This window comes from Squalius cephalus (assembly GCF_949319135.1).
Source record: "Squalius cephalus genome assembly, chromosome: 9".
Taxonomy (NCBI): domain Eukaryota; kingdom Metazoa; phylum Chordata; class Actinopteri; order Cypriniformes; family Leuciscidae; genus Squalius; species Squalius cephalus.
This window is the reverse complement of record NC_137130.1, coordinates 4,578,549-4,595,475: the sequence shown is the minus strand read 5'-3', so window position 1 is coordinate 4,595,475 and position 16,927 is coordinate 4,578,549. Positions and strand designations below refer to the sequence as shown.

Here is a 16,927-nt window from a genome sequence, read left to right as displayed (position 1 = left end):
TTTCTCCTAAAATTCCCTACAATAAAAATGGATGCAAATGAGTCAGTTGTTTGGAGATTAATGTGGAAAGCATAACTACATAAATGTATTTTGTTAGAGTTTGATGAGAAATGTTTGAGGTCCTATTGAGATCTATTGCAGACTTTGGCATCTTGCTGAAACTAAGCACAATTTGAGACAGTGAGATGATCGCTTGTAAAAGGAGACACATGTAAGATTAAATCTGAGAAACAGGAGACTTCAGCAAAGTCTCCATTTAAACTACATTTAATCATGTTTCCGTCTAGCAGAAACAATTGAGATAGTATAGTGCTGGTGAGAAAGTGTGTGCCTCACACTGTGCCCCAACTTGTATTTTCTCCTTAAAGGTGTTTTAACTCGGAAACACTAACCTCCACATCGACTTTATTTTTAACTAATCCAAACGAATGTTTGCTCGCTGAGTTCATTGTGGGTGCTAGTATCACATGGTGGTTTTAATTTTTTTTATCTGTTCACTAAAGGTTAATATTAACCTTTTACCTGTCATTCCTAAATTGCATTAGAAAATCTGACAAATCTTTGCATGAGAAAAATCTTTGTAAAGTCTCAATGTTATGCATGGATTTACACTGAATAAAAGCAGACCTCTTTAAAGCAAATCAAACAGTGGTCTGAATACAATTCACTTTAACGTCAAAAATGGCTCTTTTTAAATTTTGCGTGTACCAGGTCTTAGAGGCCATTGATTCAGAATGCATTTTTGCATTCTACAGATGCTATCTTGCATCTTTTGCCGCGTCTAGCACGAGTCTCAAAACCTTGCATCTCCCCCCCTTTCCATTGCCCTGCAAACATTTTTTCCACATTGATCGACATGATATGAAAACTCACCGTATCTTTTATCTAAATGCATAATGTAGATCTTATGGTAAACAATTCATCCATGCATATGTTGCATTTTTAGAAAAAAACAAAAAACAAAACGTTGTAATGGTTCATCAGAATGTCATAACTGGACCTTCCTGTGAAGGTGACTTCTGTCTGGTGATGCAGGATTCATCTGCTCCCGTCTTTAAAGTGGTCATGACGTGGATTTTTTATATGTTCCTTGAGGTTCAGTTACAATTTTAATAAAAAAAATTGCACAAAACAAAAAAAAAACATAGATATGCGATATATGTAAGTGATATTGACATCCAGCCGGTGGTTCTCTCAAAATAACCCCTGACAGGATGATGAGGATGAGGTCTTGATCAGCCTGAAGAGGGTTATTTTGAGAGAACCACCGGCTGGATGTACATTATCCCACTTATTGCACGGCTACTTGCCGCATAAGTAAATAATTAGACACAAAATATCGATCTGAGTTGAAATATTTTATTATGTCTTTAAACGCAAAGCTTCCGCGGAGAGAGCAGTTTCAGCGGCAAGTTCAAACTAAACGGACATTTAAGAGATACGGTATACAGTCATTCATATCACTTATTACACAGCATTTCGCCACATAAATAATTATGGGGATAAGATATATTGATTTCAGATTAAACTGTTTTAAAATCGTACAGTATAATCCAACAGTGTACAAAACAATAGTCACAAAATGGCAGCAAGCTGCGTTTGCATGAAACAAGAGAGAGTGAGTCCACGTTACAGGATGGCATACAGTAATTACATAACAAAATATTGATTCGAGTTTTAATATTTTATTAGCTCACCAAACGTAGAAAAACCGTTCCTAGCGAGCGTATTGCACTGCTGACTTCAGTAACCCGGATGAGCCGTTTTACCGCTATATAACTTACCACTGGATATTGACCAATCAGAATCAAGTATTCCACAGAGCCGTGCAATACATATATATACCGAATATTTTCAACCCTCATTCTGACCCTCTGTCTGAACTGATCCATTTTCAATGGGAGTAAACAGCCACGATTATGTCATTGCATAGGAAACGTTATCAATGCCCCCTTGCTATTGCACATGAGTGTGTTATAAAAACCATCCATATAAAACAGTCATTTACAGACAAAACATTATGAAATAATTTACTTACAGTTTATGATGCAGCTGCTGTCAGATTCAATACAGTCGGCTGCTTCATCTTTCAACAAAAGTCTCTTTGCGAACTCTCCATTACACTGTGCCTCAATTGCAGGACTAAATGCTCCGAACAAACATAAAATCCTCAGATGTAATCCGGGACGCCATTAAAATAAACCATCCACTTTTCATATCCACATCCACTCAGTCAGAAACTGAACACACATCTGTATACTGTATCAGTGTAGACAGCATCAGTGATTATAATGGCTTTTATTTGCTTTTGACGTGACGCTCACATCCAGTGTAGGCAAATGTCAGCCGTTTAGCGACTGAATGCCAGTGGGCGGGTCTATGGTGTGAGGATGTATAACTATTCGTCAATGTCTGACTCTGGAGGCGGGCATATGCAAATGTATTTGCCTGTGTGACATCATATTCCCACAATATTCAAAAGAGCGGTTTTTGGAGCTTGATTAAATACTGTAAATGCTTTGCTTACAATGAGGAGGACCAATTCATAGAACCATAGAACCCCACCCTACATTTATTTCTTTTTTGATAATCTATTAATCTTCGAAATGCATCTCAATATGAGAGAAAATATCTGACGCTGCTTTCGTTTCACTGCAACTTTAAATCAAGCCACATTTATTTCTATATCACTTTATACAACACAGATTGTTTCAAAGCAGCTTCACTTTAATAAACAGGAAAATAACAGAATCTATGATGCACATTGTTGACATTTAATATTCAAAAATATTATTGATCTGCCTTTCTTAAGGTGGACGATGACGCAATTTTCTTCTAGAAACAAACTTTGTTGTATTATTTTCATCTTACCACTGTGAAGCTGCTTTGATACAATCTGTATTGTAAAAAGCTCTATATAAATGAAGGTGACTTGCCTTGACATGCAAACTTTTTCAAATAATGAGACATTCAAAATCTGCTGTAAAGCAGCTGTAGCAAGACAGTAGTGTAGTATCAGTTCGGTGTTGATTCAGTTCAGTGTTTGTATAAAGTTCATCAATTATGAAACGAGTTCAGTTCAGTTATAAGGAGCTCTACAGACAGCAATAGTGTAGTCTTTCAGCTCAAGTCAATTCAATGTTGATTCAGTTCAGTTCAATAGCAGTTCTTGCTGCTCCTTATCAGAGTAAATATAAACAGTCCTTAAAGGTAAATGAGTAATAGACGGTAAAGTTAAAGAGTGCCTACAGCGCCCTACAAGAGGAAATATATATAAACGCTGAATAAATATGCTGGATGTTCGAAAAGAAACTATTTTTAGTGGAATAAAAAGTGAACTCCTTTGCATTCATATTGTTCCTGTCCTATAAAAGTGGGCTAAGATCTCAGTACCGTCTCAGGCTCAGCCGAGCATATTGTATTGATTATAATATTCACAATAAAATTAGGTACATGTGTGATAAAGTGAACCTGGCATTATAAACAAGTCACACCACAGAATTAAAAAGTTTAAATCTGAATCGACTGTTTTAATAACTTAGCAACGTCAGAACCCTGCTCGTTTTATTACCTTGTGACTTTAACAGGTTAGGTCTGGTAAATGCTTGTCAGAGAGATTTATAGAGCCAGTCCTCGAGAGGGGTTTTCCTCCTCCTCTCTGTCTTTTTTTTCTGTGTGTGTGTGTCTTGTAGGTCTCTCTTACTGATTAAACAGTGGATCGTTTACCTCATTTGGAGATGATGTCACTGTGGGAGGCTGTGATTGGCTGAAAGGGTTGCTAGCCCCGCCCCTGCTGGGCAGCATTGACCTCCTTTTCCTCTCTGAAAGAGGACTGGCGTGTCCTCCCTCGTTCCTACCAATCTGCCTTTCACACACTCTCTCTCGCTCTCAACCCCCATCCATATACCTTACAGGGTCCTTCCTGTTCTGCAGGACCTTTCACTCTGTGACTTTGAAGAAATTAATATGTTTGACTTAAGAAACTATTTTAATAAAAGGGTATGTTAGACTTCCAACAAATATGATCTGGTCAAGCTCAGACACTTAAGCTTTATGACTTATGACCAAAGTTAGTCATTTGTTTTCCCTGTGTCTTGTGTTTTTAAATGCAAAAATGTGCATTATTCATCATTAATGCCCTTTTCAACTGACATACTACATTTTCTCTAACTCAATCTCCTGTTTTACTCAGAATTATAAGTCAATTATAAGTGTAATTTTGAAGTCCACATGAAATGAATAATAATAACTTTATTTTTATATGGTGCCTTTAAATGTTACTTCTCAAAGCGCTTTACACAGACAAGAATAATGTAGATAACAAACAAAATAAAACCTCAAAACAATAAAACTCAACATGCAACTAACATACAACATATACAATCAACCAATACACTGCTAAATCACATAAAAGCAAGTCTAAAAAAATGAGTTTTAAGCAAAGATTTAAAAACACTAAAAGATTCAGCATGTCTAATCTCATATGGAATAGAATTCCAGAGTTTTGGAGCAAGGGAAGAGAAAGCCCGGTCACCCATAGAGCGCAAACGAGAGGGAACAGTCAGAAGGCAAGAGTCGGAGGAACGGAGATCACGCTTTGGAGTATAAACAGTTAAAAGTTCAGATAGATACTGGAGTGCTAGGCCATGCAAGGCCTTATAAGCAAGCATAAGTATTTTAAAGTCTATTCGAAACCTGACAGGGAGCCAGTGAAGGGATTCCAGAATAGGGGTGATGTGCTCTCTGGTCCTGGTTCCTGTCAGGATTCTAGCAGCTGAATTTTGGACATATTGCAATTTATTTAGGTCGTTTTCGAGACTCCTGCTAGTAAAGCATTGCAATAATCAATACGTGAGAAAACAAATGTATTGATCAATTTTTCTGCCACAGTAAATAAAAGCTCACCATAACTATTTTCGGTAACACTTTATTTTACAGTGTCCTTGTTATTATGTTACATGTACTTACCATAGTAATAACAGTAAAGTATGCATAATTACATGCAACTAACCCTAAACCAAATCCTAATTCTACCCTAATCCTATAGTAAGTACATGTAGTTGCTTAATATTACTCAGTACTTAAATATATAATTACACTGTAACAATGACACCTTAAAATAAAGTGTAACCCTATTTTCTTAGGCCCTGTTTACCCCTGCCACCAGTTGCATAAACTTAGCCACTATGTTAAGACTGTGTCTTAAGAACTAACTAGAAATTAGTCAAGAGGTAATCAGTCTTACTTTTCTGATTCAAATTAGACCGATCTACCCTTTTATGTAACTGACTTTAAAAAGTTAGCACCAGTCTTGAAGAAAAAAATTAGATGACTAACTTTTAAGACTAGTCTAAGCAGTTTATGCAACCGGCCCCTGGTATTAAGATGCGTTTTGGTCGATCGGATCACAAGTAGACGAGGGAGACACATTTCGGTTCACACCTGGTGTTTTAATCAGTCTCTTTTGTCCACTTTCAACCACTTCTGTCCTGATTTCTTCGAGGGAAGGGTCTATGTGTGGGTAAATGTGTGGGCTTTTTCAGGTCTTTCGATCTAATGGACAAAATAACTCGCTCAATATACATATGAACACGACTGGAGACACGGAAAAACATACGGAGAGCATCAGCTTTAGTTTCTGCTCTGACAGACGAAAGATCACGAACGCTGTGAGTGAGTGTTAGAAATCAGGAATGGTGAGAGAACATTGTGCTTGGTACGTTTTTCATCTTCAAACCAAACTTGGGTCTCCAGCCGACAAAGTGTAAATCCCGTCTGGCTAGCGCTCTTCCCATAATGTTGACGCATTAGACAGAGAGTAGACGGTCTTTTGTGGCTGTTTGAACTCATTTGACCACATGAGCGTTTAAGCTATGACAGTCTGGTCGAATGCGTTTTTCGACTACCTCTGGAAGTGGTTGAAAGTGGACAAGCTCAAAACCTTTTAGACCCCGTTTACTTGCTTCGTTCACTTGTGAGCCGATCGACCAAAATGCATCTTAATACCAGGTGTAAACAGGGCCTAAATGCATATTTGTCTGTGCTGTTTTTTTCCCATCAGAATGATGTAATTTCCAGGAGGATGATGTCATTCAGGAACTGACATCAATAGCTATGTTTCCATCACCCTGTTTTTATGTGCATTTTGTAGTATCGCATCAGAAACGAGAGATGGAAACGGCAAATTTCGCAGAAAAAAATCCCTTAATCCGCAAAAAAGTTTATACTTTCGCTTGAGGATGGTATTTGACATGTGCAAAAAATAATTAATGCAAATAATGTGAGATGGAAATGCATTTGCCGGATAAATTCTGACATAGCGCACATTAAATCCAATTGACTGATAGGCTGTTTCCTCATGATGGGAATTCTGGCTCTTTTTAGGGAACCGAACCTTTCTATATAGCATGTTAAAGTTGTCACTTTTTGAGGGTGAGCAAAAACGCACTGTTTTGTGTCTGTCCCTTTAAATGCAAATGAGCCGCTGCTCCCGGCACAGGGGGCGGAGCTACAACAGCTCGTGTCCTTTTACCGCACTGAAAATTTTAAAAACGTTTAGCCTTTTATGTTTAAACCAGAGCCAGACAATGATGGAGAGACTCAAGAAGAAGTGACAACATGTAGAAGCAACAGGACATTTCTGAATGGTTAGTTGCTGATTTTATGTAGCTTACAGTATGTGTAGTTATCTTCTAGTCATTGATTAGCATATTCTGTCTTGATAATCTATAAATCGTGTTCCGGGGGCGGGGTTTATGTAAATTCTAGGGTTGGTGATGTCACTAACCCGGGAGGAATGTGGTGTAGTCTCTACCAGCCGTTTGTTGTCGTCCTTAAAAAGCGATTTCTTTAAAAGCAAATATCTCCCTTTGCTTTGAACTTTGAGCGTTGTAACTTTGCAGATGTTGTTTATGTTCAAACAGCAACATTACAAACTAACTAAAGTTAGAAAAGTGAAATCATAATCAACCAACCCTTTAAAATAAACTACACAGCAGTGGGGAAAGATATTTCTTTAACAGCAATGAGATATAATGACAACATTACATTTTTTTGAATGAACTGTACCTGTGATATTATGATTAAATAGAACAAAGAAATATGATTTCATGAAATAAATGAAGAAGACATGAAAAGTGACTCACTTTCTCGCTCTCTCTCGCCCTTCACCCACCCTGTGCAACTTCAGTCCGGCTTGACCCGTCGGGTCTCGCATCTAACCAGCAGTTTTCTAATTGCTTGCTGGGATTTATGCAGAGGGCAGGGGCCTGTCAAGATAGTGTGAATAGGAAGGTGGGGCAAATCTTGTGACTTTTCTGCCCCCCTCCCCCTCCGGTGTGTGTACGCGGGGGGCAGCCGGCGCGGGACTCACCCCCGCTGGATAAACGGTGGCAGGTGATTGGACAGAGCCATGGTGACATGCATCAGCGGAGCTCTCTCTAATTACCTCATTTGAGCTCGGCTGCGGAGAGAGAGGAAGCTCGCTGCTCCCCGGCTGATACTTGCGTTTATGTTTTATGTTCACTCAACTCTTGAGAAATGCTGTGCGCACAGCCCTACATAAGCTGTCGAGCTTGTCCCAAATCTCAGCCCTGCCTGGTGCCCAGCACAGGGGTAAGTTGCACTGAAATGCCAATTTAATCGTTTTTTTGTGTGTGTGTGTGCGCGTGTGAAATCGATGCGAGGGGTTTGAAATGCTGCTCTGTTTCTCTGTGGGATCATTGGAAAGCAATTCCCCAAAACTCTAACAGCTCTAAAAGGAATTATATTGGGTTCTTCAGCGCATCATATGAGGATATGAGGCGTAGCAGGGGACATTAGCACTCATGAAAGGGAACATTCATGACTTCTCCTGCAGCACAGGCTGTCTGCACTTTGAATGAACGGGTTGTTGCATACTGTATATAGGGCATGAAATGAAATTTAGTTCAGAATGTCCTTGTGGGATGGTAAAGGAGTGTGTGTATCCAACGATCATCACTATAAGGTAAAATGGCAGGAGCTTGTTGCAGTGTGACAGATTAACTCGTTTTTTTAAACATGGAAAAACTGTGACTCCATGATTGTGTTCGGAATAGTATGCTAGCGTTCTGCTCTTACTATTGCTGTACTGTGTATACTGTTCATAGTACGTGAATTTTCTGATTTGTTAAAAATGTTCAGTTTACTGCAGAGCTTATGTGGTGTACTGTATCCCACAATGCAATGCGATTGACTTGACCTTCCATTTTCAGCATGATGAATGAACCGGAAAATATATCTGCATTTCTTTCCTGCTAAAAGTTTTTAAAAAAATATTGCACACACATATGGATTAAAAATCAGCATATTAGAATGATTTCTGAAGGATCATGTGACACTGAAGACTGGAGTAATGATGATGAAAATTCAGCTTAATACTAATATTTCACAAAATTACTGTATTTTTGATCAAATAAATGCAGCCTTGTTGAGCAGAAGAGACTTCTTTCAAAAATATTTGTAAAAACGTTCCATTCTGAATACAGTCAAAACCTCTTTTTCTTGTCATTTGTTGCAGGTAATCAAAGTGTACAGTGAAGACAACACCAGCCGAGCGGTGGAGGTGCCCAGTGACATCACTGCCCGGGACATCTGCCAGCTGTTCATCCTGAAGAACCACTGCATTGATGACCACAGCTGGACCCTGTTCGAGCAGATCCCACATCTCGGTATCGGTAAGCTACTCTTTTCTGAGTCAACAAGCATTTGAACAATAACAAAAACGAAAGCAATAAATGGATGAACTGAATATTGTGGTGTGTTGTCATCGAATGTAATGCAGTTCAAATAAAGGGCATAGAAATCCCTTTCATCATCAATTTAAACTGATTATTATCTGAGGGATTCTAATAATAATTTTTCTAGAGAGGAGGTATCATAAAAGTCCATATGTGACCCTGGATCACAGAACCAGTCACAAGTCGCACGGGTATACAGTATTTGTGGCAATAGTATGGGTCAAAATTATCAATTTTTCTTTTATGCCAAAAATCATTAGGATATTAAGTAAAGATCATGTTCCATGAAGATAGTTTGTAAATGTCCTACTTTAAATATATAAAACATTTATTTTTGTGAGTGAATGCTGCACAATCGTGAACATAAATGCACAACTTTAAAGGAGATTTTCTCAATGTTTCGATTTTTTGCACCCTCAGATTCCAGATTTTCAATAGTTGTATCTCGGCCAAATATTGTCCTATCCTAACAAATCACACATCAATGGAAAGCTTATTTATTCAGCTTTCAGATGATGTATAAATCTCAAAAATGACCCATGTGACTAGTTTTGTGGTCCAGGGTCACATGCATTATTGGTGCTATACGCATTTTATTCACTCAAAATCTTGACATCCACTCTAGTGTTATTCACCAATACCATCGTTTATTTCATTTCGGCATGTTTGAAAGCTGTGTACGGAAGCACTTCTGTGTTCCTATTGGTCAACGCCACAGATGGGACAAAACCCGTCATGCTAGTGTTTCTGTCGGGGCGTCGTGAAGCATCGCAGACACAGCGTTGGTTGACGTCCACTGTGACACACTATACAAGATAAAACGATCGATTCTTGCGTCCCGACACCAATTGTCTTTTACGAATCACCCTACGTCAACTGGATCATGCCATAATCAGGGTGATATCATGTAGTCTGAACCTGGCATTAGTTCCAGCCTGATGAGAAGTGATTCTGATGCAGTAATTAAACACAGGCTTTGCACGCTGGTTTCCAGATTGGTGTGAATGAGCCATTCAACAGCCTCCGTCTGCTCACATTCGAGCAGGGTGTTCCTCTTCCCGGGGTTAAAGACGCCACCTGCATTATTTATATCTTCTTGGTAACATGTCTCATTGCAGGAGTTTCACACAGGTAGCAGCGCTAGTGGGAACACATGGCAGGATCCCTGTGTGCCGTCTCCATTCAGATCAGCCCAAATTGGGATCTTGAAGCATGTTATTCCCTAATGAGTGAGACTAGGAAATAGTTGGTGATTTTAATATGGAATGATTTAAATGCACGCTATTAGTTTCCTAAAGATGCCATTTGATTATGCTGTGTTCATTATAAAATCAGATTTGGTATATTCCTACTTCGACATCTCTGACTTCTGATTATAAAGGGATTCCATTGGCAAACGCTCTCGTAAAATGACGAATCGAGAAACAGAATGGCTATGTTTCGCCTCTGGCTTGCTTAGTTGGAGACACTTAATATTCAACAGTATTATTGATCATCTGACTGTAGTGATGCTTGTTTTATGAGAACTGAACTGAGCTGGACGATGACATCATATTTTCCAGAACTGCTTTGTAGATGAAAATGAACTACTTTAATAATTGATGATCTTTACAACAGAACTGAATCAACACTGAACTGACTTCAGCTGAACAACAGCCAAAATGCATCATTTTATAAATATTGAGATAAACTAAAAAGGCAGATATACATTAAATATACATTAATATACATTGAAAGCTCCAAATGTAACATCACGGAGATGACGTAGCTCATTTGGTCATAGCCAATGCAAACAACATCATTGCATTATAGCAGTGAGGATCTCTGGCCGTTCACTGCAGTAACGCTATGGGAATTAATTAGTATTAGATAACACTAACACTAGTCTAACTCTTCCAGATGGCTGCTTCTAAACAGATGCTTTCCATTTAGTCATTAAACATGCATTTAGAGTTGCAGGAGCTGAATAATATTTAATGATAAAGTGGAATAACAAGCTCCCCCGCACATCATTCTCACTACTATTGAAGGTTGCTCATTATCAAGGCATAATTTTTGAAAAGAGTGTTAATAATTAATCCGTCAAGCCCACGGAGAAGTGGGATGGTAAAACTGAAAGCTGGAAACAAATGAGGGCAGTAAAATCTCATATTATCATAAGAACTGACTCTGTATTTTGATTGGATGAGCAGAATTCAAAGCGAGTGTGCCATACGTGTCCTGAAAAGTGAAGCCAAAGCATTTCGATCCCCCTGGAGGCTGGCTGGAGTATAGGTCATCGTTCAGCCCCGCCCTCTCCATATAATCGAATGGGACGCGAGCCAAACTTAAAAATCCAATTACACTTTTTTCCAAAGATGGTTTCTGTCATTTTAAGTTGTTCTTATCATGCAGATATATGTTCAAGTGTTCGGTTTCCCAATACGTTTAGTTTTAGTCGGTTATTTGATGCTATAAAAATTTGACGTAACATCATGATTGACAGCTGTGCTTGAGATCGAGTGTGTTCTTTAATGCACATAATCTGCTTCAGTGCTCATGTAAAACAATTCATGAGCATGCACTAAACTGACTTTTGTTTTTGATTTCCAGAGAGAACCATAGAAGACCATGAGTCAGTTATGGAGGTTCAGTCGGGCTGGGGCATGGACTCACAATGCTGTCTGTACTTCAGGAAGAATTACGCCAAATACGAGTTCTTCAAGAAGCCTCTTGTAAGTGTGTGTTGTTCTGGTACTTCAGTACAGTGTTCCCTACAATAAGGTCGGCAATACCTTTGACCTTGCTGGGACATTTTTTGGTCCCCATGAGGAAAACAGCTTATAAATCATACTCTGTGATTATACTCGGAGTGATTATAATCAGTGATTATACACAGTTTTCTGAAAAGGTAAAAATGCAGAAAGTTTTCTGTGTTGGGTAGGATTGGGGTTAGCGGATAGAAAATACAGTCTGTATAATATAAAAATCATTATGTCTATGAATATTCCCCATAAAACATGGAAACCCCAAAAAACCCAACGTGTGTGTCTCTGTGTACTCTCTCTCTCTCTCTCTCTCTCTGTGTGTGTGTGCTGTCGCCCTGGTAATGTATAATTGATTTGCTGAAGTTTAGCCAAATATCCAGAGTTACCTATTCAAGGTCATTAAAGATTGAAACACTGAGACACACAATAGGGCTTTTTAATTGTACTGGTTAAGAATTCAAGGTAATGCCTGAGTAATCAAGCACAGATCCCTAAATCCTGTGATTTTAAAGGTCGAGGATCCTAATGGTGGATTTAACAAAGGGGCTTTAAGGGATTTCTTTCATAGCACACATAACATGTCTCTAATACCTGACAGATTGAATATGTGTCTTGAGAAATTGCACTTGTTTCTGTGACAGAAACAGACAGTAAACAGCTTAAAAAATGTTTGCTTACAATTAAAATTCACCTAATTTAATTTGTAAGCAAAGAGTTATTTTTGTGAAGATTATGGAGAATGTTTTTTTTTCTTTGGGTCATTGCAGGACTTTTTCCCAGAGCACATGGTGTCTATATCGAGTGAAACCAATGGAATCATGAACCACTCACAACTCATACAGGTGATGATCTTCATATTGTTTATATTAAATGTGCATAGAGTCATTTTTTCTTTTATCTTCTGCTAGCTAGTTTTCTTGGGTGTTTAGACTGATACTCAGTATAATATATATATCCATCCATATCCAGTATGTCCACATACTGATATATATATATATATACTTTTTATTATTAATTTAATTATTAACATTAATGAAATTAATTGAATATATACTGTACAGTGCAAAAGTCTTAGGCATGTTAATATCAGCCGGTCTGATCTGATCTCACCATCATCGAGTCCGTCTGTGATTACATGAAGAAACAGAAGAAACTGAGACAGACTAAATCCAGAAGAACTGCGGGAACGTCTCCGAGACGCTTGAAGAAACCTTCCTGCAAAGCTACAGGACTGTTAAAAGCACTGGCACTTGTGTTAAAATGCTGTAAAGTGAGAATGCTTTCAAAAATAAAATCACAAATTGAATTTATTTATGATTTAACTTCTATTAACTAATTCAAATCAATATATGGTGTTTGCGTTTAAAACGGCTTTTGTCCAGGTACACTTGCGCATAGTTTCTCAGGAAGCTTTGCAGGAAGGTTTCTTCAAGCGTCTCGGAGACGTTCCCGCAGTTCTTCTGGATTTAGTCTGTCTCAGTTTCTTCTGTTTCTTCATGTAATCACAGACGGACTCGATGATGGTGAGATCAGATCAGACCGGCTGTTGTCAGACTCCTTGTGCATACACAAATCTCACTGGATTATTACAATTAATGGCAAAAAGAATGTTTGGAAATGTAAACTGATATTTCCTACTGACACACTACAGCAAAAGATATAAATAACTGACTTACAACCATTTTTTTGGTGGGGGGGTGTATTAACATGCCTAAGACTTTTGCACAGTACTATATATATATATATATATATATATATATATATATACGAGTTGGATAACGGGTTTGTTTGAGCATGTTGTGTCTGACGTTCCTCCTGCAGACCTTCCTCAGTTCCAGTTCTTGTCCTGAGATTCACGGGTACCTCCACGCCAAAGAGCATGGCAGGAAATCATGGAAGAAGTTCTACTTCGTGTTAAGAAGATCAGGATTGTACTTCTCCAACAAGGGCACATCAAAGGTGTGTTCAGATCCGTCACACACCTGCTCTGCGCTCAGTTTCTGGCTCGCAAAAACTCTCCGTCCTTTGATCTCAATGCCTCAAAGTCTGCAGGGATTAGCTTTAATTGTTCACAATACCACTTGCTCTTACTTATTAGATTCCCTTAAAGGTGAGCCGTGCGTCTAGAATGCGTCGTGAGATTATGCCGAAGTTCAAGAGCTGTTGGTTTGTAGGAGTTCATTCAGGTGCTGTCGTTCAGACTCTTATCTGATCCAGTCTAGATGTGATAGTCAGATCTAACAGTGCAGATTTATGGGGCTTTACTCAGTAAAACTTGTAGAGCCGGATTTTGTGTAACACTCCTGGAATGCCAAGTGCTGAACCCTTCAAAGTCACACAACAGGTGAGCTGTGTACCTGCACACTACTGTGCCAACCAGCACTACCCTCACTACCTTTTTTTTCTTTCTTTTTTTACCACAATAGAGCTTTTGTTCAGGATATAAGAGGAACTCGCTGTCCACTTCATGATATCAGGCTGTTTCTGTGGGCACTTTTAGAAAATAAACTCTCATGAAACACTTTCCATACACTCATTGCTTTTTTTAACGCGTCCACCAACAGTGTGCAAGAGTGGGCATACTGTTCATGCATCCCAACACATCTCAAATAGCATTTTATGTATCATAAATACACCCACTAGATTCTTTTGAATGCATAATTTGACAAAATAACAGCTTGATTGGAAATGATGCATAATCCATTTTTTGACAAGTGATATTTGTCACTTCTCAAATTTCACCTAAAAGTCTGACACACACACACATTGGGTTTTTGGGGTTTTCCATGTTTTATGGGGAATTTTCATAGACATAATGATTTTTATATTGTACAGACTGTATTTTCTATCCCCTAACACACACAAACACACACAATCACAATAGTAATTACATTTTATGGTTACAGTATTATAACTATAAAATACATAAAATACACATATAAAGATTATATAGTATAAAACTTTTTTATAGTCATTATAGTAATTAGAAGTCTGGGTTTGAGACGCAATAAAACAATAAAATATATGCATAAAGCGTTTGAAAAGTAGCTAAATAAAAAACTAAAAGGCATGCTGGAAAGTGTCCAACATGGCTTTAATGTGAACTTGATATAACAAAAGAATTTTTTAAAATTAATGTTCTACAAAAATTATCATAAAACATAAAGGTATTGAAGAAACAGCTGAGTAATTCAGCCAAGCAATCAGACCTTTTTCTCTCTTTTTTTTTTTTGTCATTATATTTTGGTGTCAAAGGTGAAAGAGTTCTGTCAGTTTGTGAGCCCACACCTTAGTCTAGTTCACTAGTCTGTCTCTGTGAGTTTGGAAACGAGACAGGTGAGGCTTATAAAGGTGAGACAAAGCCCGGCTTTGTGTGTGTGTGTGTGTGTGTGTGTGTGTGTGTGTGTGTCTGTGTTCCTGGTAAACTCTACATTATGGGGACAACATGTCTCCACAAGGATGGCAATATTTGACCTTGTTGGACATTTTTTGGTCCACATGAGAAAAACGATGTATAAATCATACGACATTTTGTTTGTTTTTGTTTTTCTAAATGTAAAAATACAGAGAGATTTCTGTTATGGGTAGGTTTAGGGTCAGAAGAAAGAATATACAGTTTGTAAAGTATAAAAATCATTATGTCTATGGAATGTCCCCATAAAACATGAAAACCCAACATGTGTGTGTTTGTATGTGTGTGTGTGTGTTTGCTTTTGTTTCTTTGGCGTCTCGCTCTGGCTTTTCTTTTTCTTTTGACTCGCCTCACTAGCAGTGTTGCTGAGATAAAGCTCCTGTCATTGCAACACATTTCCATGCTATCTCCTGCCATGGATATGCGTATTACACCCTCAGTGTTACTGAGCGGGCGAGAAGACAGCTGCCTTAGTCCCGGTTTGAGCTTTCAACATTGATTTAAATTCTGGAAAGGAGTTCAAACGTGCAAAATAACAAATTCAATGAGGTTTAAAGCTGAGAGATGTTCTCAAATCCACTTTAGATACTTTTGTATTTTTGATAACCAATTTGAAAGCATGTGAAAGTGTAAATGAGCAGCAGATGCTCAGCCTTTGTGAGTGCAAGAAACACTGGCTGACTATTGTAGTAAAGTGTCCTGAATAAGAATCATGTTTTGATTCCTAACCCTGTGCCACATGATTCCCAGTGGCTTTCTGAGAGACCCCTCCTCATGTGCACAGGTCAACTGTTTTGTCTCTATGTGTCTGTGAACGCTCACACATACTCTTCTCTATATAACATTACAAATTCCATGCGTGTCGCGCGTGTCTTGGCGGTCTGTGAGATGCCGTTCATATCTCACACGTTTGGATTTATTCCCTGCTAAAGCAGGCTTACTGCTGGACCCAGTGAATGTGAGCGCACACACCTCTCATATACACGTTTAGTGTATTATGATAGATGACATTTTGAAGTTAATATTCTATAAAGTTCTATATTATATTTAAATAGTTATATATATATATATATATATGATATAATGATGTCCGGCCTAGGAAAATGTATGCTTTTTCCTGTGACCTTTTTTTTTTTATAAAAACTGAAGTTTGACTTTATTGCCAAAACATTTTGTCAGTTAAAAACCTTAACCAAGTTTAGTGTTTTGTTCTTCCCTCATATTTAAAACATAAATATATATATATAAATTATTTTCCATGTTTTTATTATATATATATGTGTGTGAGTGTGTGTGTGTGTGTATAAATACACACACACACACACACACACACACACACACACACACACACACTCTTGACTGTTCACATACTGTTTTTATGGAATTCATATTTTTCTTCATCAAGGACACTTTAAATAATATTCTTTATAGTTAATAACTAAAAAAAAAAAGAAAATATTTCTATTTTAAATAAATGCTGTTATTTTTTAACTTTCTATTCATTAAATAGTCTTGAGAAAAATGTATCACTGTTTCGTTTCCACAAAATATGAAGCAGAACAACTGTTTTCAAAATTGATAATAATAATAATAAATGTTTCTTGAGCAGCAAATCAGCAAATTAGAATGATTCCTGAAGGATCATGTGACACTGAAGACTGGAGTAATTAATAAATTATATTTAAAAATGTATTCAAATAGAAAGCAGTTGTTTTAAATTGAAATAATAATTCACAATATAACTTGGTTTACTGTATTTTGATCAAATAAATGCAACCACTCTTTTCATTTCCATTTCACAATATTTAAACATTGTCTGAAAGTAATTATGTGTAGTAAATATTTACAAAATTTTGGAAAAACAATTCTGATCATGAACTGGGTAACAGAGAAGAAAACTTGTTTCATTTTGTCGATAGATTGCTTGCTAATTTAGTGGTTGACTTAGGAATAAATGAAGAAATTTGTTTTGGATGTTGTATTATTTCTATTACTATAATTATTATTTT

General features: G+C 37.5%; 2 protein-coding genes across 6 annotated transcripts in view; one reads left to right on the top strand and one right to left on the bottom strand.

Moving 5' to 3' along the window:
• Positions 1-16,927, bottom strand: part of LOC307164833 (uncharacterized protein) — a 179,308-nt gene that overhangs the window by 28,674 nt on the left and 133,707 nt on the right. The window lies entirely within an intron of this gene.
• Positions 1-16,927, top strand: part of grb14 (growth factor receptor-bound protein 14) — an 86,005-nt gene that overhangs the window by 53,161 nt on the left and 15,917 nt on the right. For 3 of the 4 annotated variants that reach the window (XM_079881984.1, XM_079881983.1, XM_079881986.1), the window contains 4 exons: positions 8,540-8,696; positions 11,352-11,473; positions 12,274-12,348; positions 13,328-13,465. In XM_079881984.1, coding sequence (XP_079738110.1) covers positions 8,540-8,696; positions 11,352-11,473; positions 12,274-12,348; positions 13,328-13,465 — 492 coding nt within the window. Of the gene's footprint in view, positions 1-7,465; positions 7,615-8,539; positions 8,697-11,351; positions 11,474-12,273; positions 12,349-13,327; positions 13,466-16,927 lie in introns of those variants that run through there. The other variant, XM_079881985.1, reaches the window with a different exon arrangement.